General features: G+C 50.6%; 1 protein-coding gene across 1 annotated transcript in view; it reads right to left on the bottom strand.

Annotated features, from left to right (window-relative positions):
• Positions 1-2666: 2666 nt before the first annotated feature.
• Positions 2667-23246, bottom strand: part of LOC119112597 (uncharacterized protein CG3556) — a 50233-nt gene continuing 29653 nt past the window's right edge. The window contains exons 4-10 of the mRNA XM_037236817.1: positions 19408-19511; positions 10207-10353; positions 9577-9734; positions 7900-8083; positions 7263-7476; positions 6296-6450; positions 2667-4778 (exon numbers count right to left, since the gene is read on the bottom strand). Of these exons, the coding sequence (XP_037092712.1) occupies positions 4717-4778; positions 6296-6450; positions 7263-7476; positions 7900-8083; positions 9577-9734; positions 10207-10353; positions 19408-19511 (1024 nt within the window). The 3' untranslated portion in view covers positions 2667-4716. The remainder of the gene's footprint in view (positions 4779-6295; positions 6451-7262; positions 7477-7899; positions 8084-9576; positions 9735-10206; positions 10354-19407; positions 19512-23246) is intronic.

Here is a 23246-nt window from a genome sequence, read left to right as displayed (position 1 = left end):
TATATGTATATATATATATATATATATATATATATATATATATACATTTTGGCGACCAGGATCCTCCTCTAGCGCTTGGCTCCACATGCCTCAGCTGCCCCTGTGACGCATATCATCCCCGCTGGCCTGACAAGGTTCTGTCACTGCTGGTCCAGCGCACACATATCCGAGCATCTCAGGCGTCGCACGTGAGTCAGTCGGCCCCTGCCCAGATGTACAGCCACCTTGATGAGCTCCAGCCCTGCCGAGCGCCGCCTCTTACTGCCCTGCCAAGCAGCATGCAGCGTACGCTCTCCTGCCTGGTCCGGTGCCCAGCAGCATGCAGCGTACGCTCTCCTGCCTGGTCCTGTGCCCAGCAGCATGCAGCGTACGCTCTCCTGCCTGGTCCTGTGCCCAGCAGCATGCAGCGTACGTTTTCCTGCCTGGTCCGGTGCCCAGCAGCATGCAGCGTACGCTCTCCTGCCCGGTCCTGTGCCCGTAGCGCCGCTGGTAGCGCCGCTGTCGGCCGGCCGGTGGCGCCCTCTTCTCCCGCGGCCGGCGCAGCTGGCGAGATGATTTGCTTTCCGAACTTTAGCTCCGGACTGCACATATTTTCATTCTGAATGTTTCCATGAAGCAAGCGTTCCGTATGATATCATAGCGATTTCTTCGGGGCATATATGCAGCCATAAGATAATACTACAGGCAGGCAGCTGAGGCATGTGGAGCCAAGCGCTAGAGGAGGATCCTGGTCGCCAAAATATCCCCAGTTTGCGGTGTGTTAGAAAAAAATCTCACGACAGGGGGAGGAGGAGGCTGGGCCCTCCCAATGCTGACTTGAGCCCCTGCGTATGCCCTCCTGAGCTCGCTCAATGTACATGAACAAAGAGAAAACACTGGGCCAAATAAATGCAGAACAATTACTTACTATTGGTGTATGAAGTAGTAGCTGTACCTATACACATTGCTATTAGTATCGTGTAAATGCTGTACCGAAGGGCATGCTGAAGGTACCTAATGTACCTACCATGTTTTACTTTCATACGTCAACTCCTTCATATATCAAGCCAAACTGTGAATGTTCTGACAAGTTTTTCCCAATGATAACGCCTAGATTGGGATAAAGAACAAATGACTGTAATATGCGGTAACTTTTAAAAGTATCTACAGAGTGACCCAGATAAAAGTTAACGCATGTTTTCTCCAACAATGGATTTGTCGCATATTCATGGCTTTGGTGGTTATAAAACACAATCAGCGAGAGCAGTAGTTATCAGTGATCCCTTACTAAGATTAACTCAGGTGTTCTACTGTGAATTGCATTGCAAGGGAAGGCAGCTCACATTACCTTGTAATGGGAAGTCATACCTCCGCGGGGTAACAACTGAGTTTACAAAAAAATTAGAAATCCTTTTAATATCGAATGCGCAAATTCAAGTGTTCGAAATCTGGGGAGAAATCTGGGATGAAGGGTAGTTTAGGTCAACCTTTTTGACTCTCTCTCCCCCACCTCCCACCCGCAACCACTTTAAGAAAGTGACTGCTGATGGCTGTACATCGTCTGCTTCTTTTCGCCGCCATGTTCAAGACGAACGAACGAACATGTGCAGTAGCTAGGGCACCATGAGAAAGATGATTGTATGGGCTTGCATGGTCATTCCTTTGAAAAGTCTCATTATGATACAAACGACATTATGGGTGTCTGAATTCTTTCAATGTTTTCGTGATCACCCGCTAAGATGATATGCCAATCGCCGCTACATTGTTTTGCATAAGTCGTCGTACAACAAGGGCAAAGTCAGGTGACCTTAAAAGGAGGCGCCAAGCATTCTGCTCTGCTAATTAGTTTGTGTACACTGCGCCATGTATCCTTGACTGCCAGTCAGATTGCTTCCTTTAGCTATCAAAAGTTTCTCCAGTCGCAATTGACAAAAATCATGTAACCAATGCATTCTTTGCAATGGGTATTCCCAGTGATGCTCTGCAGGTTGTCGATTGCCGTAGCCTCGGTGGAAGCACTGACAAGACATAGAAGGGGTTACTGGTGCTCGTTTGTCAGTTTTGTACGTGGTTGAGTCCATGACTGACGTTTCAAAGCTGTTATGTCAAAGTAAAAAAAAATTTTTGGATAGCGTTTAGTATTCGTAGCAATATTTAGGCAAGGAGAGCAGAGAGGTCTCAGTAGCAAACCTACCAGATTTAAATTAAAAATTCCCCGCATTCAATACCGACACGAAAACAGTGTTTATGGATCGTAGTTATCTCGAGATGGGTGTTCGCATCCATTATATCATACACCATGTTCTCTGGATTCACTAAGAACAAAAGTGCCACCGCTAAACCTGTGTTACCTCCCGTTTTCCTTTAAAGCACTGCAATAAAAATGTTTGCATAATATGTGTATGTGAATGGTGGACATACGCTCTAAAAACAGTTTGTCTAACAAGTAGAAAATGTGTTCTACCGAGTGCAATCCATGATTATACCGCGTATGAGCCTGAGTGGGTGAAAAAGACCCCGTATATAATTCCAGCGCAAATAACCGCGTGATGGTGCGACAAAACATTAAGTTCTCGCTGCGCCTCCTGCTCTGAATCCCTGGCTCCAGAGCCGTAATCGAAGTTTGATTTCTCGAGCTGAAATTACTGGGTCAAAAATCATTGCCTGATGACAGCAAAACGCACCATTCAAAACCAAAGTTAGCTGTATTGACAGTACTAACACCAAACCAGAGTGGAACAGTGAGTTGACACCGTCGAACACACCTGAAGTCCCTCTCGCACTCTACACAGTACACCGGCTTTCCTGCCTCGCCACACCCAGCAGGACAGACCGTTTACGACAATGCACCCACCGCTGACAACGAGATTGATGCGGCTGACGGCCGACCAATGTCTCCCGAACAGCGCCTGGGTGTGGGCTGTCAAACGCACTGACCCATCCTCGCGGGAGCCCCACAATACCCTTTACGCGCCACGCTGATAGTTTGGTGCTTAACAGCACGTCGACGCCATGTTGCGCCGACTCGCCGTGCTGGAGCGCAGCTGTTCCAGGGCCTCGGCATTTTGGCTGACCGTCCGGTAGTCCGACTTCAGGGCCTAACTGAATATTTCGGTGGGATGGTGACAGTGTGTCTGTGCGCTCAAGTGAACGGCACAGACACAACTCAATGCTCACTCGCACGGCTCCCCAATACAGTTCGAAGTCAGAAACCCACCTTGGACCACCCTACTCCGATGTCTCACAAAACTAAAAGACGAGGTCCATACTCAGTAAAAATTTCGCGTTAGCTCCTGCTCCAGATTTATGTGTTAAAAAGTCATTTTTGAAATCTGGTATATCATGCCGGAAGTGTTCTGTGATCAAGGCCCTTGGTAAGCGTGAATTGCCACGGAAGCCCTCACGCTGCAACCTCGGCAAGGCAATGCCGTTGCATGGGCACGTCTTTACCAGCAGATGCTGGCGTGTGATATGATATTTAAAAAAAATAACGTATCGCTATTTTAAATAACGATATCGTCACCATATTTAAAAAGAAACCTTTTATTTCAGCTCTGTTTTGCTTTCAATTCCCGGCTTATTTCAAGCGGCTAGAGTGCATGAGCGACCACAGTACATTGCGTGGTCGCCACTGTGAACCTGCGTGTGGTGTTGTAAAACACTGCCGATGATCGAGGAGGCCGTGTATCAAAGCTTGCGCCGGAACATTTCCCTAGGTACTTGAAGACCCCGCGGCCTGGACCGTGGCTTGGCCACATGAGTTGTGTCACCGAACAAAGATGTCCTTATATGTGGCGCACTGGACCATAAAGTGGTGATATGAATAACCGCACAATAAAATATCAAACATGATACGACAGCGCCTTTTTCTTGAATTACCGAACAGGCACACGCGCCGAGTGTTCGTGTAGAAGTTTCACTGCCATTCCGAAACATGAGAGTAAAGGAAAGAGCAAACCGTAAGCTACACCTTCCGTTGCAATGCTGAGAACGCGATAATATTGAATTAGTGAATCCACGTACCTAAAATATGCCACTAATGCCAACCCGACAGCAATTATTGCTCAATTTCAACCATCAGTTCATCTGTCAGCAAATTACGGAATGATTGACAGTTGTGTTTGCGCAATTGCCACTTGAAAAACGCTGCATGCGTTTTAAGAATCTGGATATCTATAAGTGTGACAAAAAAAATTGTCCTGGCATTGTTCTTCAGAACCCAAGGTAGTGCAAAGTGGTCGTACACTGCACCAGTGGAAGGAAAACATCATGTTCTCTTAAACTCAGTCAGAAAAGTGTCTCCCTTTACCAGCCTGCAATTAATTTCTGGCCGCAAAAACAAACGATACCACCTCGAGGGAACAAAGCATGTTAAATGAAACCACGTTACGACGGCGTTCAAATGGCAGCACTCACGACGTCAAGCACTCGCACTCGCGAGCACTCGCGAAAAAAAATGATCCGTCTATCGCATTACCTTACATCTATAATTCACAAATTCCAGTAACATCGAGAACACGGAGCACTGGCGAGCACCGCTGATCTGTTGCGCGCCACGGAGCACGAAACTTGTCTGCCCGTGTTGACCATTACATAAACGGGCACAGCCTGAAGCTGCGGACTGGAAGTCGGAACGAGCCTATGAGACTCCTTCTCCTGATGCCAGATGGCAGCACGTGCTTGGCCGTTTACGGCGTCCACGACATCTCCCATGCCGCTCAATGGAAGCTTGGTTTGTTATATCTTCTTGTACCAGAACAAGATGTGGTCTCCATTCTCCGGATAGACATCGTCGACTCCTGCAATCAATTAGACATGCGTGAGCCTTAGCCCTACGGAATGTTTTCACTTTCGTCCGGCCAAGGGTGATCTCAGAATCCCTTAGGTCTCGAAAACCAAGTAAGCCGGAGGCATGCGTAAAACGGCATTGTAAAGCTCTCGTCAAACTGCGTGCCATAACGTGTCTGTACAATGATGAATGCAACCTTTAACAGGGTGAACCAGTGAAAAGGATCACCTGAGTACTTTATAAAACCTTCCTGTTGACTCAATAAATGGGCATGCTTGGAAAACGCTGAGACGGGCACGAGTGGAGATCGACGCATGTGAGTGGAATATCATGTCAGGTCAGAATAGGCGAAGGCCCGTCCCGTCCGGCATTGGCCTGTCCGGCTATATCAAGATCTTAAGAGGCACATCACAGAGGAGAACAAGATTGGAACGGCATTCCAAAGCCGAAATACATGTGCCATTAAATTTTTAATTGTGGGTCTCTAAACGGTCAGATTTCAGCCTAGCTTGATCTTGGATGCTATGCACGTGCCAAGACGACGTGATATGGTGACCTGACCGTGATATAGATCAAAAGGAGACTCTGGAAAATCTCTTTGAAATGCTTTTTCTGCGAGAAATTAGTTAAACACAGGAAAACTTTCCACTTCAGAGCTCAATTCCGCCGACGTGGCTTCGTGCAGGAAGGTACAAATCGTGAACCGTCAAAGCCAGAAAACTTCAAACTTTTCAGACATGCGTAAAATGGTTGAAATTTAGGCACACAGCATTTCAGGACCGTGGTGAGAACCGTTCAGAAGTTATTCCGGAGACCCTTCGGGACATCTGAGATCCGCTCAGAGGGCAAGGACTTACTCAGTGAATGTTATTGCAGTTTTGCTGGGGAGCGGAAGAACTTCTTTGACATAAACAAGAAAGGCCATGGGGTTTTCTGCATGATGAATTCAGAGTTCTTATGCTGTTATCAACCTTCACGATATCAGAACGTGGTGGTTAAACGACGGTATCAAGCAAACCCTGGTCAAATTGTCAACGCTCAGTTATATAATCAATACAGAATATTGGCAATGTCAGCAATGTTTGCTTAATAATGTCATTTCACCAGCACCTCCTGGCATATTAAAGGCTGGTAACTGCCACCATAAAAGTATAAACTCATAACGAAGTGAGCCTCGTCACGTGCGACTCGGGTTGACCTAACTGAAGAAACAGATTACAAAGAACTCGGGTAAAATTGCAAAGAGGCAATCAGGCCATAGGATGCACGCAGTCCCTATTGCAAGGCGTGACACTTCTGCCCCGAAGTGTCAGCGCAGGACACGAGGACATCGCGAGATCCGCTCGCCAATCTCCACACAACAGGCGGAGGTGTGACTTACTCCCAGTCTACTAAAATTGACACAAGAACTGCGCCGATCGAACCCGCCTTGAAGCTAGCTTTCGGTAGCTTCGGTCGGCTAACGGACTACTCCATCCTCTGACCATGCCCTCGCAGTGCCTGTCTGGTCAGGGACACGCCGCGCACCTGTTGCGGACAGGGCGGTGTTGGCAGGCTTGCTGAGCTTGTCCGGCGGTGCCGAGAGCTTGTACAGCAGCCAGAACAGGTAGCCGACCTTCTGCTCGTGGTAACCACCGATGGTGTGGATGTAGTGGCCGTTGGGCCAGACTGTGGCCGAGAATCTGCCCGGAAACCGTCCACAACGCTAGATCGATACGGTATGCGAATGTGGAGTTCATACATGGAATGTGCCACGGCCAGTTAGCAAAGAGCATGATTGGCCACGAACAACATACCAAATAAAAGGGCATAGCGGTACATGCCTTGGTTCCAACACCTTTCCTGCGCACATCGCCAATAAAATGAAAGATACCAGATGCAGAGCAGCGAGAAACACAACTCGGCGCCTGGAGTCACTAGAACAGACAACTCAACATCGAGAAGCCTTCAATCTTGGCCAGAAAATGTGCCCACCATACCCAACCCCGGAGGAAATCATGTTTCGGACCATCGTCCTGGTAATACATACACAGCGCCTCGGCCAGTAACTTGGCGGGCCGTCGGCAGGTGTGATTAAGTGCTAAGATGATTGGCTTCCAGCCAACACTTGTCACAACCCAAATTCCTCCCCTCGGGACTGCTGGGATTTGAATTGAAGTCTTCTGATCATGAGTCAAGATCTCCACCAACTGAGCTAGCCGGGAAGGGCAGCTGTTCCGGTAGTTCTAGTAGGTCCAGTTCCACCATGCATTCCTTCCTAAGACTCAATAACACTTGACGATCGACGTAGAGTTAACTGGCCGGAACGTTGTGTGCGTAATATTTTCTTACAGACCAGAGGAAGACAGTAGTCAAAACAATCATTCCATCCGCGACATTAATTATGTGTCTCAATCCTTCCATGAAATTACACCCAATCCTACTACCAACAAAATTTTGACCCACCTGACCGGCCCGACAGCCAACTAAGGCGCAGAATCTTAGGCTCACTTACTCAAAGTTGCTGTCCCGCTCAGCCGCCAGCTTCATGCAGTCGAACAGACTGGTGTTTTTCGGCACTGTCAGCTGCTGGCTAAACGTCTTGTTTACTTCCGGCCCGATCCAGAGCCAGAAAGTGAAATTGATGAGCTCGGGTGGCGGCGGGATCACTGTAGGTGGCGCTGCCGGCGGGGCGGCGCTCGACGGCGGCGGGCTGGCCCCGTCGCCACCTGTAAGTAAACACCATCTTAAGTTGTATAGTACTCTTGATCGAGCTCTACAACTTCCAACCTGACAGAGTCATCAGTTTTGAATGGTTGACCACTACGAGCAACCTCTTTGATGAATGCTTTGGTGTTAGTGACTTCTGATGCCCTCAACCATCCGGCTCCACCAGCGGCAGTGGACATCGGTGGCCTCAGGGACTTATCCTGCTCCGTCCTGCCAGTGACAATCGGTATGTCCTCACATGACCTCGCATGACCTCACCTGCCCCGCCCTGCCGGTGACAGTCGGTATAACCTCACATGACCCCACATGACCTCACCTGCCCCGCCCTGCCGGTGACAGTCGGTACCACCTCACATGACCTCACCTGGCCCGCCCTGCCGGTGACAGTCGGTATGACCTCACATGACCTCACAGGACCTCACCTGCCCCGCCCTGCCGGTGACAGTCGGTATCGGTGACGTCCAGTAGGGAGCGGCCTGCCAGCACCGGCAGCACCTGGGTCGTGTCGAACAGATTGCCGAAAGAGCCGTCCTGCTGCTGGTGCGACATCAGGTAGGCCACAGCGGCCGACTCATTCCAGCCCGGCTCCTTGCCCACGCGTAGCGCCTGTGGGGCCACACTCCAGGTCAGACTGATCGGGCATCTGAACCAGGGCACCTTGGTAGAGGGTCCGACAATACAATGGGCTGACGAGTTCCCGAGCTCCAAGAAGAGGAGCGATACGTTACAATTTGTTCGACAAGAAGAAAGGGAAGTACAGATTTGCCACAAAAACTCTGGTTTTTCCTCCACGGTGTTTTTTTCGTGCTTTCTTCGAATTTGACTGGGGTGGACTCATTGGGATGGGCTCATTGGAAGCATGAGATCTCGCCCACATGGCTGCATATGACGCATTATCGCCCCAGAATCCCAAATCCCCAGGACCACTCACACAGCCCTGGACAAAGATCAACCGTCGGACCAGTACACCGGGCTCCGCAGCGCCCGGGTACACGGTCAAGCGTCGGTAGGTTATATTGTATGACAGGTATGTCATGCATGATGTCATAGACATCAGGTAGCTAATACGTGTTCGGTATGCATTACTTATATGACGTCAGGTATTCGCATGGTCGACATCATAAAAAGGCCCATGGCCGCACCGTGTTGAGAAGGTAAATGAATGATGTCCAGTCTTTTAAGAAATTCTGATCGACATATGGCAATGGAAGGGACAGGAGTCTACCGTGACTTAAACAGGCAAGGACACTGCCTTTCGTTTCCTTCGCTTGATTTGCTATGAACGCCTCAGAAAAGTAAATGGCATAGGAGCAGTGCACTTTATGCTGGATTAATTACTGCGTAAGCCCAGCTCAATGGAGAAATGTCCGTTCGGGAGAATGCTTGCATCCGAATGTTTCTTGCTAAAGCAACTAATTTATCAACGCCTTGACTGACACAGCGTGATGTCAAGGTGTGATGCCATTTTGGTCCAGCGCAAGGGTCCAGGTGGAACAAAGGAAGCAATAAGGCCTTGTTGTGCGCCATGTGTCACGCCACTGATTTCAGCTGTGCGCACTGGACTGCTATTGGCAAAACAAGCTCCACGATCACCAGCACAGCCCAGGGCGTCGGACGGAGCACGCTCCGTTGACCACGCTAGGTAACCTTCGCGCTGCATACATGTGGTCCCTTCCATCTGTGTTTTTTTCCGGCACAAGTCGTATGATGACATGATTCTTCGTGTTAGCAACACCCGCATACCCCATCATGCACACCAATAATAGCGGTGAGACCATTTCACATTTGGCACGAGCCAGGTTGCACCGGGAGGTCCTGAGGGACTATGCATGCGGGCAGCCAAGTGAATCTCTCAGCGTGCGTTGTTCGTAATGCAAGGGACGCGAGAGCCTGACGAAAGTCGTATTCCGACCGTGGCCAGCTGCGTGTGAAGAACAGCCCCTGTTTTGTGCTCGGGAGAGCGTGCACCGCGGGTGGTGACGATTCCAGCGGTGACCACCACCGTCTGTACACGGTGCCGCCCGTTGCTCGGACCGACTGCCCCCCCCCCCCCCCCCCCTCCCCTGGCTGCCGACCGATCCGGGGCGCGGCTCGCCCACCTGCACGGCCAACAGCGACGAGTGGAAGTTGCCGAAGCCGCCGTCCGGGTTCTGGCGCGTTGCCAGCGCTCGCAGGGGCCCGGCCAGGTGACGCTGGACGCTGCGGGGGCTGCTGTCCGCCACGCAGCGCAGCGCCAGCACCGACAACGACAGCGTGTCTGCAGCAGCGCAGCGTCAGGTCGCTATAACAGACCGCAGAAGCTGGGCGGCCCTATATCACAGGGACACAGCGGTGTCCGATCATAGCGACTTGGCGGCGCCAGAACAGCGTAACAGGTTAAAGCAACACAGACAGGCAGCGCCAAGTCATGGCGACGGAGCAGCCCAAGGTCACAGCCACAGGTCACAGTTACGGTGCGACACCAGACCATAGCAACAGAGCGGGGTCGAGTCGCAGAAACAGAACAACACCAGGCCACTGCGACAGAGCGGCCGGAGATCGCAGCCATCCGACGCGGCACCGGCAGCGACACTCGTGTGACGCCAGCAGGTCCTATGCAAATAGCATGGGGATTGACGCGTATAAAGAACGCTATGCAACGCAGGTGTATACCGTACTAGCCGCTAAACGCCGTCATCTTCCACAAGGACCGCGCGCCTCACTGCAAGCAGGGCTGACGCTCCGCTGACCTGTCCCGTGCAGGTCTTCACTGTCATGGGTGACGCCGATGAGCTTGCTGTAGCTGCGTCGCCGCACGGGCGCCTCGGCGGCGCAGGTGGCCAGCACAACGAACGCCGACTCGTAGTCCATGACGCCCGGGTGGTGGCGCAGGGTCGCTGCAAAACCAGTCGGTGAGGTGATATCGGTCGCATGCGCATCCGCACCAGACGGCGGCGGGGACAACACGGATGCCAGCGTTGGATCAAGCTCTCATGTGTATCACACAGATGCCAGCCGTAGACGAAAGTGGCGTGTTCGTGTCGCAGATGCCGGCGCTATACTAAGATACTGAATTCAGTCACGCAGCTGCCGCGGACAGAGCACAAGACCACCTGGCTCACCGACACATCAAAACCTGAGGTTACGTGCATTTTGCGCGTATCAATGTGAGGCCAGACTGGTTGTACGCGGCATACACGTGAAGCGACGTGGACGCATGCATCTAATACAAATGTGAAGCACTGAACAAAGCATAACTATGTATTTGTGCAAGGAATAAGAGAAGCGATTACGGATTGTTTTGCTTTAGCCATTGAAATATGTCTAATGCCTTGAACCACAACAATGCGCATGTGAACATTCTGTGCACGTGTTCCATATCACACCACGCTGACTACAATGTCACGCCACTTGACAGCACTACCAGATCATTGACTTAAGTAGATTGATCCATATAGGTATAAAGCTGGAACTAAGAAAACCATTTTCAAGATAGTTCCCTGGTGTTCCCAGCACGTCCTTCCAAGGCTTCAAACCAAGATGCATGCCGTCACAGAAACGTCACACGAATTCTGCCTCCTCAATGGTCATATTGTATTCAAGGTGAGTACAAATATAACCACTGACTTATACGCGTGTGGAGTACATCAGCACCAGCAGTTCTACTAACTACGACAGAAATGAGGCTGCAAATGGAATATGTTAAGACTATTGTAATAACCAAGAGTGCGAATGCGAGTGAAAATGCAAGATATCGTACAAATATGCAAGGACACGCCGAGAAGCGGTCAAAATACTCACGCATGAACATACGCAGGTTCTGTTCACGCGCATCAGGTAACAGGCCACCTTTCGGCGAGTTGAAGTGATACAATAAATCAGTTCGTCCGCTCCAGTGGCAATTCTGACGTGGCCAGTCTAACAGGGAATCTGACGTCCTTCAAACGTTCCGGGACATAATCAAACGATGACGAACTGAGAAGCAGATATTCTAAATTGTGAACGTTTGTTGTCTAGAGCAGTCCCTTAAACTTAAACGCGTGCCAGTAGTTGCAAGTGAGCTTTTCCCACCATATCTGATGTTTGCCCCAACATCTTCAACTGTGGAACGTGCCTTCTAACTCAGCTAAGAATGCGGATTATTGAGCTGCTTTAAATATCCACTCATAAACTGATGTGTGTATGCAGTGCAACCCGGTTTTCCGAATCCACTTTGTGCCTCTACTAGTGGCTTATAGCAATACACGTGCAACACCGGCATTCACTTCCCCACCAGTTTCATTCTTTGACTGCTCTAGATCTTCCCTGTTTTGTTTTTTCCGGAAAATATCTATACATTTTCATTTTGCAGGCTTTGTGAAAAATCTCAATACCAGTCTGGCATGCACAGTTACGTTAGATCTGGTTAGTATCAGCATTATCGCACACCACGCCTGAACGCCTTAATACTGCCATATCTAGGTAAGAGTACTGGTGTTGGATAACACCCAATGCTTCACTGTCCCCGCACCAGCAGCTAGCATGCCGGTGCCAATGGAACATGAGTGGGCTGATTTGTGCTGGTACGCCACCGGATTAAGGCATGTTTACCAGAATGAAACACATTTCTGCTGCTGGCAAGGGTCCCGTTAGCGTCCAGAGCTTCTCATTGGTTGAGTTTGTAGGACCCCAATCAATGAAAATTCTACTCTACTGATCTATGTTCCATCGGCCCACCAATCTCATGTTTCTCATCTCTAAATTACACTCTCAGATTAGTCCAGTGCGACACGTTATATTTTCCATGACAATTAATGTCAGCCCATTGAGTCCAATTTGACATAGTAGCATATTAAGTTCAGCAAAGGCAAGATCGTTTCTTCCGCCTCGTTTGACGTTTAAGTCTGTTATTTATTGTATCCGCATGAGCTACTCAGTTCTGAAAATTCGATACGAACTTGACCCGTGTTTTTCTGACGTACCCAATGCGCCAAATCCCCGACCTTCCATTGAAATATACGTGATTGATAAGTAATCCATTGCTTTATGTGATCTGTCAAGAGTTCTAGCACCAATGAAACCCCGCGGCCCTAAATTATTATTACCCATACATCAAAGCGTGTCGATGAGACATTATTGGTAGTTTCATTCCGCTTAGAATAAACGGTAGAATGGAAAGATAGGTGTGATATTTCGGCTATGAGTTGTAGAAACCAATGATGAATGAATAAACGAGTGAAATGAATTTGTCTTGGTAAAGGGATAGAGCCGAATATCACATCTATCTCTTCATTCTGCCTTTTATTCTACGTGGAATAAGGCCCTTAATACCGTCTTATCTACATGCATGATGTTCCGCACAAATGCACCTAACAACTTACACCATAGCATGTGGCGGAATGGTGCCGGTGTTAGGCTGGAAAGACTAAATATTTACTCACAAGTTCGCTTACTAGCAACTAGACGTTGCATATTTCCACACATTGGCCCTTGTTTTATATTATCAGCTCACAAAATACCTTTTCAATGTCTACAGCAACATTTGTCGGAACCTTTTGGGAGCATATGCCAGTTGAACACATCTACTTGTGCAGCATTCAGGCCATCGGAACGGGTGTTACGCAACCCACAGAGGATGGAAATCGGCCGTCTTCGGTACGTGACATACATAAGCAAGTGAGAGAGACCCTGGCTTTTACTCCAATGAGCCTGCCGTCCGATCAGATTAATGTCCGGAGTTGAACCCTTGACGCTCGAGTCTCTCAGTGCAATGCTAAATCGATGCGGTTCCTCAAAGCGCGCAAATGAGGCCCCAGGCGGGTTCGTACAGTTTGGTGAGCCGTTGATCGTCCGCAAAGCTTCGTCGTTGGAATGATTTTGCGCTCCTTCTCGCTGGAATGGCTTCAGTGTTGCGATAACTTCAAACGGATCGTAATGGCTTAAGGACGGGCTGGGTATCCCAGTCTACGAGCACGGTCCGGGTATAGACGTACGCTTTACCCCAGAATATGCATGCTTAGTGACTTCGAGACCCCATGCGGAAACCATCCCTGCGGGGTTGTTTGCTGCGCTGCGCGGCCAAGATCTGATGTTTCCGGCATATGTGACCGACGGCAGAACGGGCTGGATGTCGAATGCATCAGGCGTACCGGGTGTTCTCGCTGGTGCGGTATTCCACGTTCATGCTGGCGGCAGGTATTTGACTGGAGGTCCGGACGGTCCGCGGGTCGAGCCACGCCGAAGCTTAAAGCTTGGCCGCCGCCGACCACGGCCTTCCCAGCACCAGCGCAGTGCTGAATGATTGATGACGAGGTCGGCCTTCCATCAATAATCCCATACTGTTCATTCATTACGGCTGTGCAATGAAGAATAATGCAGCAGCCAAGCTCAAACTTCTAGGCCTCCAATACGCTACAGAAAGTGGCCGCGTGTTTTCCTGCCGTTTGATGGGGCTTCGCTGATGTGCGGTGTTAGGGTCTTGTCGCATATGTTACAGTTTCCTAGATCTTGGATGACTTTCACCTAACAAAAATATACAAAGTGCCCACACAGACCACCAAGCAACATTATTCGTGTCGATAACAAATACTCAGCCCGAACCACTCTATCCGTAAGGTGAAGTAGGACTCCGGTTCGTTACATCGCACAAGGTACAAAAGAACCCCGTGGTTCCTATTGTCTCGAGCAGCGCTGGCTGTCGTGCTTCTGTGCGGGTCACGTCTGATCGCTCCACCCCCCCCCCCCCCTTCCTCTGGCGGCTCCCAGCCCAACCGCGAGGACACGTCATTAATCACCTTCTCATCAGCTGTAGAAGCGTTCCTGATAGCTAAAAAGAGGACGCGCATCGCCGTGAATGGTTCGCTCCAGTTCCAGGCGCCATTTTTGGCCGAGTCGCTTGCCGACAGTAGCCCTCAGTGCTCTAGCGGTCGTCACGGCGCCGGCCGCGGCTCAGGACCGGGCGAGCAGCGCCGGCCGCGGCTCAGGACCGGGCGAGCAGCGCCGGCCGAGGCTCAGGGCCGGGCGAGCAGCGCCGGCCGCGGCTCAGGGCCGGGCGAGCGGCGCCGGCCGGGGCTCAGGACCGGGCGGAACGGCACCGGCCGCGGCTCAGGACCGGGCGAGCAGCGCCGGCCGGGGCCAGCAGCGTGCTGCAGCTGGCTCGTGCCGCGGATCCGCTGCTGTAGCACCCCTCCATCCGTCACGCGGCCGCCAGCCGTCCGATCCTGAGGCCGCCGCCGTTCAGAGCGACCCGCTTCATTCAGTCGAGAAACGGACCGCGTCCGTCACCAGGAGCACCCATTCATTCGGCGCTCGTGTTCTCACGGCTTCATTTAGCCGGGCCGATGAGGCTGATTCGTCTCGGGCCTCGGGCGGGGACGACGGAAGCGCCGGCCCGCGCCGGCTGACGGGGCCAATGTGTCGGCACCGGCCGCACGGGCGACGGTGGCGCGACACCGGGTCATTTCCCTCGGGCGACTTATGATGCCGGCCGGCCTGACCGATGACAAAGCACCGGCCGCGGCGTTCGGCCCGCGGCTACGCCAGCTCCATCTGGTGACCAGCGGCCGCGGGCCGATCACACTGACTCATTGTGTTCGCAAGAGCGGTGGTCAGCCACTTAGTCTCTGGCCAGTGGTGTAGAGGAGCACAAGAGTCTGGGATGGGCAGAGGCTAACAGGCGACAAGTGCCGGCATATGTGGAGGGACGCCTGGGTTAATACACGTGGACGGCCGCGCCGAATCAGCATGGCTGGAACAGACGACTGCCCCAGCAGTGGTGGACACTCGTCTGCGCCGGTACAGGTGAACAGACGGCTGTGTCAGCACAGGCGGCATATTTTAGATGTTTGGTGACTGAGTAGAGGCAGACAGACGGTCTGAGTCGGTAGAGATGGACAGCGTCTGGGGAAGGCAACCTTGGACAGACATCAAAGGCAAGTAGAGGTCCGGGTGGCAGAGTTGGGCAAACGCTCGGGCCGATGTGATGAGAGGTGGTGAGAGTGTAGGAGGTGAGAGGTGAGAGGAGGTGAGAGGTGGGCAGATGTGTAGGCCGATACAGGCGGATAGATGTCTAGTGCCAGCGAGAAGACACAGTCGTATGTACGAGGATGCATAGAATGTATTGGAGTTAGAATACCAGATGCGCCGAAATCGCGTGGGTCTTTACAGTCTTTTGTATTTTGTGGGTTTTAACGGTGTTTTAGTGATTGGGGTCACGTATGAGCCGGCCGAGATAAAGAACGGTAGGGGAAGGGAAGGGAGAACACTTCCAAGGGCATACAAAGCTCCACCCCGCCAGTGCGAACTACAGATGAGAGAGACAGCGGCAACACAGAGGAACATGGAGCCTGCGTTTTTTTTTCTGTTGGCATTGACCGAAGGTCAGCATGGATCTATGTAAAATAAATGAGAAAAACGATATGCTGTCACAATTTTTATTAATGGGAATAGAGCGGTGCAGTGAAGGCTGATTGATAACGGTGCCATTGGTCCGGTCGTCTATCAGGGAGTCTTAGCATGCCAGTTGGGTCTGCAGATAGAAAGGCGTATGTCCAGCAAGAAGTGAACAACAGCCCAACTGCGTGGAGGTCAATGACAACAGTCGTCAGGCCCTGATGCTGTGCGGTACAGTATCAACGGAGGGGGGGGGAAGGGCAGTCAGCACAGCACAGTGGTGTCAATGTGTGTAGGTGAATGTGGGCACCAAACACTGTGTTGAGTGTGATGATAAGTCATAAACAGCAGAAAAAACAACAACACTCGTCAGGGTTCGCCATCGTGGTTCGACACCAATAGATACTCGTCATCCGCGCATCATCAGACACAGCATGCCTTCATGTAGGCCTATCCCATTGGGTATATCACAACACGGCGAATTGTTTCCTATATATATATATATATATATATATATATATATATATATATATATATATATTTGGACTATCGGCCACGCCATATTACACGGGGTTTTGTGAAGCTGTCTCCAACGACGTTAAATTCATACAACGAATACAACATATCCGGTAGAAAAATCTGGAAAGGAGAACTTGTGCAAGATCTTTCAAAGTTTTATCAGATGCTTTAAGCGTATAACTCACTAAGCATTCATAAGCAAGGCTGTTTTAAGCCCCTGAAAATATCGAGTCACCAAAAAAAGTTAACCCTGAAATGTTTCGGTACTATTTATCCATGACCTGCCGGTTTATAATCCCTAGGGGTAGAGTCAATATAGTAGTCAATCCCGCGCATGGCGAGCATCTGATGCGCTCACTATGCAGAAAATCAGCTGAAATACCTGGCGTAGAGTGCCACCTTCCCCGACTCTACGAAAGCAACATTCCATTTTTGCGAATCGTGCGCTGTATTCAAGAAACATAATTTTTCTTTCAACACGAGTCTAAGCGGTGCGCCACAATACGGCCCATTCCCTGCGCGCTGCGCAAGCGATCGCCGTCCACAGCTCGTCCCATCCCTGTCATGCCATCGCGATGGCAGGACAGGGATGGGACAGGCTGTGCCCAGCAGGCCGATGCATCGGCGCGCTGGACAGCCTGGCGCCGCGAGGACAGCCATTGCGCGGCGCCACTCAAAGTCCGGACGACAAACAGACCGGTTCAAACAGTGCGAGCGTTTCTCAACGGCTGCAGCGGGCGTGAAGAGGATTTCCGCGCGGGCGCGTGTGTTCGACGACCCTATACTTAGAGAGAGGATCTACATTTAACAATACTGAGGCGAACAACAGATGTGATGGAAAAAGCTCACTTGCAGCTATCGGTATGATATCAAGTGCAAAGAGCTGTTCCAGACAAACATTTATCTATTAAGTTATATGGTACTCAATGTGTCATGGCTTGATTACGTCGTGGAACGATTTAGGAAGTCAGCGTCGCTGCCAGACAGGCCGTGTCAGAATTGCCACTGGAGCGGACGGGCTGACTCACTTGTTGTAATTCAACTCGCTGCAGGGCGGCTTGTTTGTTGAAGCGCGTTAACTAAGGTGAACGTCGTTAAGTGCGCGTGCTTTGGCTCTTAAATTGTGTTCCTGCATATTTGTCCATGATGGCACGACTTCTGCTTGCATTCGCAATCTTGATTATGACGCTATTCTTGCTATTCGATTCCCAGCCTCGTTTCCGCCACAACTAATAGCACTACCCAAATGTTTGCATTATGATTCACAAAAGGCGCATCGTGTTTGAAACTCTCATTTCACGCGTAAAGCTGGCTGAAAATTAACTGTGGTCCGTCGATGTGACATTTCGTGCTGACGCACCAACACGAACAGCACGCACCAACAAGTCCGTTGTTTTATTTGTCTTAATCTTGCACACCATACGACCACTGAGGGGTCGGCATTGATGTGTTGTTTTTGTGATGTCATACTTCCCTGGGTGAATTCAAAATAGGCGGCGCAAAAAGTCCTTACAATATGCTCAGCAACCAGAGGATTGGAAGTCTTCAAAAGGACATAGCTGTGAACTGCAAGGAATGGTCTTAAAATGGCTATCCCGGGCGAAACTCCATACAAATGTGGAACAGTCCTTTTAAGAGCAATCAATCCGTGATGAGGTAAAAGCGAAAACGCAACAGATACGCGGAACAACCTATTATCTATGCCGTGATGAACGTTGCTCTGTATTTGATATTACAGTTTAGGCCAGGCTATACGCCCATGAGCAAAATGAAGTCCATGAAAGCTATAGTCCATGAAGTCCATGAAAGCTATGTCATAGCTATAGTGAGGCTCGTTGAAATGGAACAATATCCACAAAATGTTGCTGATAACCTCTTTGTTCCATGGTGCGGGCATAAATTAGATTAAGCAAGTGCATTTTTTCAAACTCGATTGCTCAAGTTGGGGCAACGGTGGGAGGTGTGGCCGGCGGCCCAAACAAAGCGCTAACATTGGACGCAAAGCCGTTTACTGCTTCATCCGCCAGTGGGAGGACCGAGGCAGATAACCAGGGGCCGACTATCATTAAAAATCACTTTAAGGCCTCTATTTGCAATCTATTCAAAGGTAGTGCAGGTAACGATCTAACAACTATTCTAACAATGATAAACCTGATAACTCTTCTAATGCCTAACCCCGATCTGTCTGACATTCTTGATGATTTGGGATACAATCGACATATGCCATGGATGCATGACATTCATTGGCATGGCAAAGGTAGCGATAAAATGGCTATTCTTGACGTTTTGTAAAACAAAATTCCTGGCTAGCGGAAAGCTTTGAGCATTGTTTTGACGTTCTAGAAACATTATACTGCTAGTGCTACGAGATCTCTTGTTGCAAACAAGTCTTTAATACGACAGTGCAGATCCGCCTGGATTCTCCGGGACGGATCTCCCCACCATAGGTGGCTAACAGCCAACTTCATTACACTGCCACGTGCTCTTCTCGTTCCTCACCATGACATCGGCAGATTTGTCGGACGGCTCAGGATACTCCCAGCGTAATAGCACAATCAACGATGACAAATGCTGGTGTCGGGGCCTAGCGCCGTCCGTGCGACACCGGCAACGGCATCTGCGGGCCCGGCGCCGGCGAGGAGCCAGCTCGAGCCTGCCCATCGCCTCTCGGCGCCGGCGAGAAGCCAGCCCGGCCCGATCCACCGCCTCTCGACGCCGGTGAAAAGCAACCCGAGCCTGCCCGCCGCCCTGCGTCCGTCGGCGAGAAGCCAGTCCAGCCCTTTCCGCTGAGGGAATCCGGCTTGACCCTGCCCGCCGCCCTGCGCCCGTCGGCGAGAAGCCAGTCCAGCCCCTTCCGCCGAGGGAATCCGGCTTGACCCTGCCCGCCGCCCTGCGCCCGTCGACGAGAAGCCAGCCCAGCCCTTTCCGCCGGGGAATCCGGCTTGACCCTGCCCGCCGCCCTGCGTCCGTCGACGAGAAGCCAGCCCACCCCTTCCGCCGGGGGAATCCGGCTTGACCCTGCCCGCCGCCCCTCGGCCGCCGGTGTCGGCTCAGCAACTCACCTGTTAGGTCTCGGCCGTGGAAGTTGCGCACATCGAGGCATAGGCTCGAGAAGGCCAGCACGTACTCGGCGATCCGGCCCGTTGTCAGAGGGTAGTCCTTACGCCTGAGAACGTGCAATGCTCGGCTGTGATGAAAGCGCAGTCTTTGCGCCGTTTGGAAAGGAGGCGGTGTTAGCGGGGTTGGTAGCCTAGCCAGTCTCGTCGCCGCTCGAGGAAAAGGACACAGCGACAGTGCTGTTAGCACGCAGAAAAGATCTGTAAGAGACTAATGGCGCCAAATGATGCCGTAATTGTTGCGAAGACGGTTTTTTTGAGAATGCGTGGCTTTCATTTACGTGCACCGAAGTCGTACAGGACATGAAGGAGCGCAAAATATGAAACTGAGACCCTGAAAACACAATGTTTCCGTTTATGTTTTAATAGCACTAGGACCTTGCTTTAAGCAAGTGGTTGAGGGGGGGGGGGGGGAGCGAGCCATAACTTAAACTTCCTATTCTCAACGATCTTATCCCACTTCTAGCATTAGTTATTTGCAAGATCCAACATTGTGCCATCTATGGAATCAGCAAATGCATAGCGACATTCGCGGTCACTGTGGTGATGTAATGCTCGGGGGAGGTATACCATGTGTTATGTCGAAATTATCCTTCATTATTTACTGTTCCAGCCCACAATATGAGAGGCCCCCGAAAACAGCACTACGACAAAACGCAGCACTAAGTTGGAGGAAAAGGAGACAGGGTCGTCACAAATTAATACCAATCGATTTCCCTGCTCTAAACTTCAATTCTTGTCCTAATCTCCTTAATATAAAGTGATATATTACTAAACCTATCCATTCCCTTTGTTGCCTTGGCGATTTAGCGCCTCGTTTCCTTTGCTTCCTCAATTAAGCAATGCAATAACACAGTTCAGCGGTGAACCAACTGCGCAGAAGGCGACTGTTTAAACTTTGATGTCTAAGTGCAGCGGATCAGCAATAGTAAGCAATAAGCTACTCCGAAACGCGTCACCAGGCCGACGGGAAAGAAATCGCCAATGACACCGTGAAAGCAAGGCTCCATGTACGGCGCGAAGAAAAGACCGGTCATATATCTGCCGGTGGGAATTGCTGCGCTCCGGGGTCCTAAGACTTGCGATGCTTCAGTCCATACTTCTTGATGATCAAAAGCATCGATAGCGCAGTAACAAGAACCGCATTCAGACCAGTAACGTATTCATAAGTTCTCCATCGCTGAACCAATACCAATGAGACCCAGGATCAAACTCGCATTACATTTGTATAGCTTCGTTCCACTGACGACGTTCCATTTCGATTCTCTTTAAATTCTGGCAAGGGCCTCGAAGCTTTCAAGTGGATGACAGACTACACTCCCGTATGGTGTTGCCAATGGCGAAACAGCATAAAGAGGCCCTTGTTCATCATGCAGATGAACGGAAACATTTTGTTTCGGAAAATAATCGGTGCACGGTGTCGGTGCAATATTTGGACGTAAGCAGAACAGTGTGGGCGAGCGCTGTTGGCTTGACTCATTTCGATTCAATGCCTCTACGGAGGGAAACATTAAAAGCACCCGTGTCCACATAGGAAGCGAATTTTTCTATGCCAAAATCAAGGGGTCTTGACAGCAAAAGTTACGCAGAGTAAATTTCCGCCGCCATTGCCGCCCACCGTGTCATTGCTGAATACTACCTGGCCCACTGCAGCCTCGCACCAGTCCTCTAACTTCGTTTCAAGCTACATTTGCTTTCGGCTTGGGACGACGTTTAGTTTGTTTACAACAATGGAGTAGTTTGGAAGTCCCAATATGTCTCTACCGTGTCAGAGAGCGCTGGAAAAACATCGTAATAGAAACATTAAATATTACCGACTTCTTGGCGCTCCCTTCAGCACCACCCATGCTTAGAAATTCAATCCCGGTCCAATCAAATTCTTTGAAAGGAGTATAGAACGACTGGAAATACTTCGGTCTTGGAGACGATCGAGTGGAGGTGTGGAAGGAAATGGGTACCACCTCTCGGTCAAATACAAGGTCAGATATTTCAATAGTAGCCGCAAGTGACAGCCAATTCGCGAAACAAATTTGATGCCATGTTGAATTTGAAATTCACTATCAACCAATCATCTAGCTTTCGTCAATCTCCACAATATAGTGCTTCGATGAGTTCAGTTGTGCATTGATGCAGCTTGCTCGAGCATAGGTGTGCTTATGCCTTTGCATAATTACTAAAATACAACTAAAATAACCAAAACCGCTGACATAAGGTAAACAATTTAAACTATAAAATCATGCTTTTGATAGTCGTGGTCATAATTAATCAGCATGACAGCCACTCCACGTGCTGTAGCTACCATGGCTACGGGGGAAGTGACGTGACGAGAGGGCACTGAGACCGTCGGCGGCTCTCACGCGATCAAAGGCAACTGCTTTACTAACAGCCAGTCAAACATGATAAAGCAGGCAACATTCGGCAGTCACGCGTCAACCCCGCCGACAGCCGACAAGCACGATGCCAGCCTGTAGCCAAGCGTTGGACGTTCACCACTTACACCTTTCAGGTACGATCATGTACGGTTTTACTGTTCGCTCCCCGGGGCGAAGATAAGCGAGCACCAGTGATGGCGGCAACGACTGGCGTCGATCACCGTCGCTGCCGGCCACCCGCGTTGCCTACCCCTATACACGGAGAGGCATCGGGCGGGCTGCAACTCGGGGTCTGTGCTGTGAATGTTGACAGCCTTTTACGCTACGCGCATGTGCAGCGCATGTGCGAGTTACGGGTTATGACACGTTACGAGTGCGTGCCGGCATGCTCCTGGCAAGATTATGTTTGCTTTCCAGTTGAATATTGTCCCCCTTTTAGAGAACGCTGTTTGTTGTTCTTCGCACAGATTTTGCTTGAAGTGTTTCAAGATAAAAATCAGACGGCCTCGGGTCTGGGGAAGAAGGAAATCATCCGCATCACGGCGCCGACCCAGCACCCGCTCTCTAAAAAACCGTCCTGTAACGCACACTCGGATGCCTTAGACTGAGCAGAGTGGTGCCCCGTTTTTTCGACGCTACTCGAGTAGCAAGGATGAATAAATCACATGAGATTGTGAAAGCCAGCAAGCAGTTCTACACCTTGCCATTGCTAGACAATTCAAAAACTTCATCAAATCCGAACGTGGGAGCAACAGGGTTTTGGAAAACGAGGCTCTTTTTGGGGACAAGCCGACATGTTAGCCCAGAACATTGATGAATTACGTATTTATTTATAACATGACAGTGGGAGCTTCACATCAGCGCAGCTATACAACACGTGGTAGTGACGCTCACAATGAGCTTAACAGACAGGCGATCTACACGGCTTCTGTGGGGCCGCTGGACTGGGACGGCAATGGCCAGTGACTCCCGATTGACTGGGTAGGGCACGCTGAACTCGTTGCTGGTCGGATCCGAGAGCGACCTTGGACGGCAGCTGTTCATCTGCTGGCACACGGGGGCGATGCTGCATGGCTGCACAGCCCACGGGTCCGGGTCGTGTTATGTAAGGACCCCTGTCGGGAGCGCGTGGGGTGCGAGTTCCGTCCGTGTGCTTACACGAGGCCGGGCCTCCGCAGGCCCTCAGTACTCTACGGATGGTCTGCGATCCGTCACGGTGAGCTCATGTTCGCGGTGTCGGATGTCACCGGTGCATGTCAACAGCCGTGTTCCTTGCAACAGACTCCCATCAGAGGCGCGGTGACGCACGTCGGGGTAAGCAGGGAAAATGATCAAATTATTATGCGCCAAGGGGTGTGTAATCCTTGATCAACTACCCATGGGCACGTGGCCACATATATATTATATATATAT

Source organism: Pollicipes pollicipes, unplaced genomic scaffold, assembly GCF_011947565.3.
Source record: "Pollicipes pollicipes isolate AB1234 unplaced genomic scaffold, Ppol_2.1 Scaffold_7261;HRSCAF=8764_pilon_pilon_pilon, whole genome shotgun sequence".
Lineage (NCBI taxonomy): Eukaryota > Metazoa > Arthropoda > Thecostraca > Pollicipedomorpha > Pollicipedidae > Pollicipes > Pollicipes pollicipes.
Note: the sequence above shows the minus strand (reverse complement) of the source record. Positions and strands in the feature narration are given on the sequence as shown.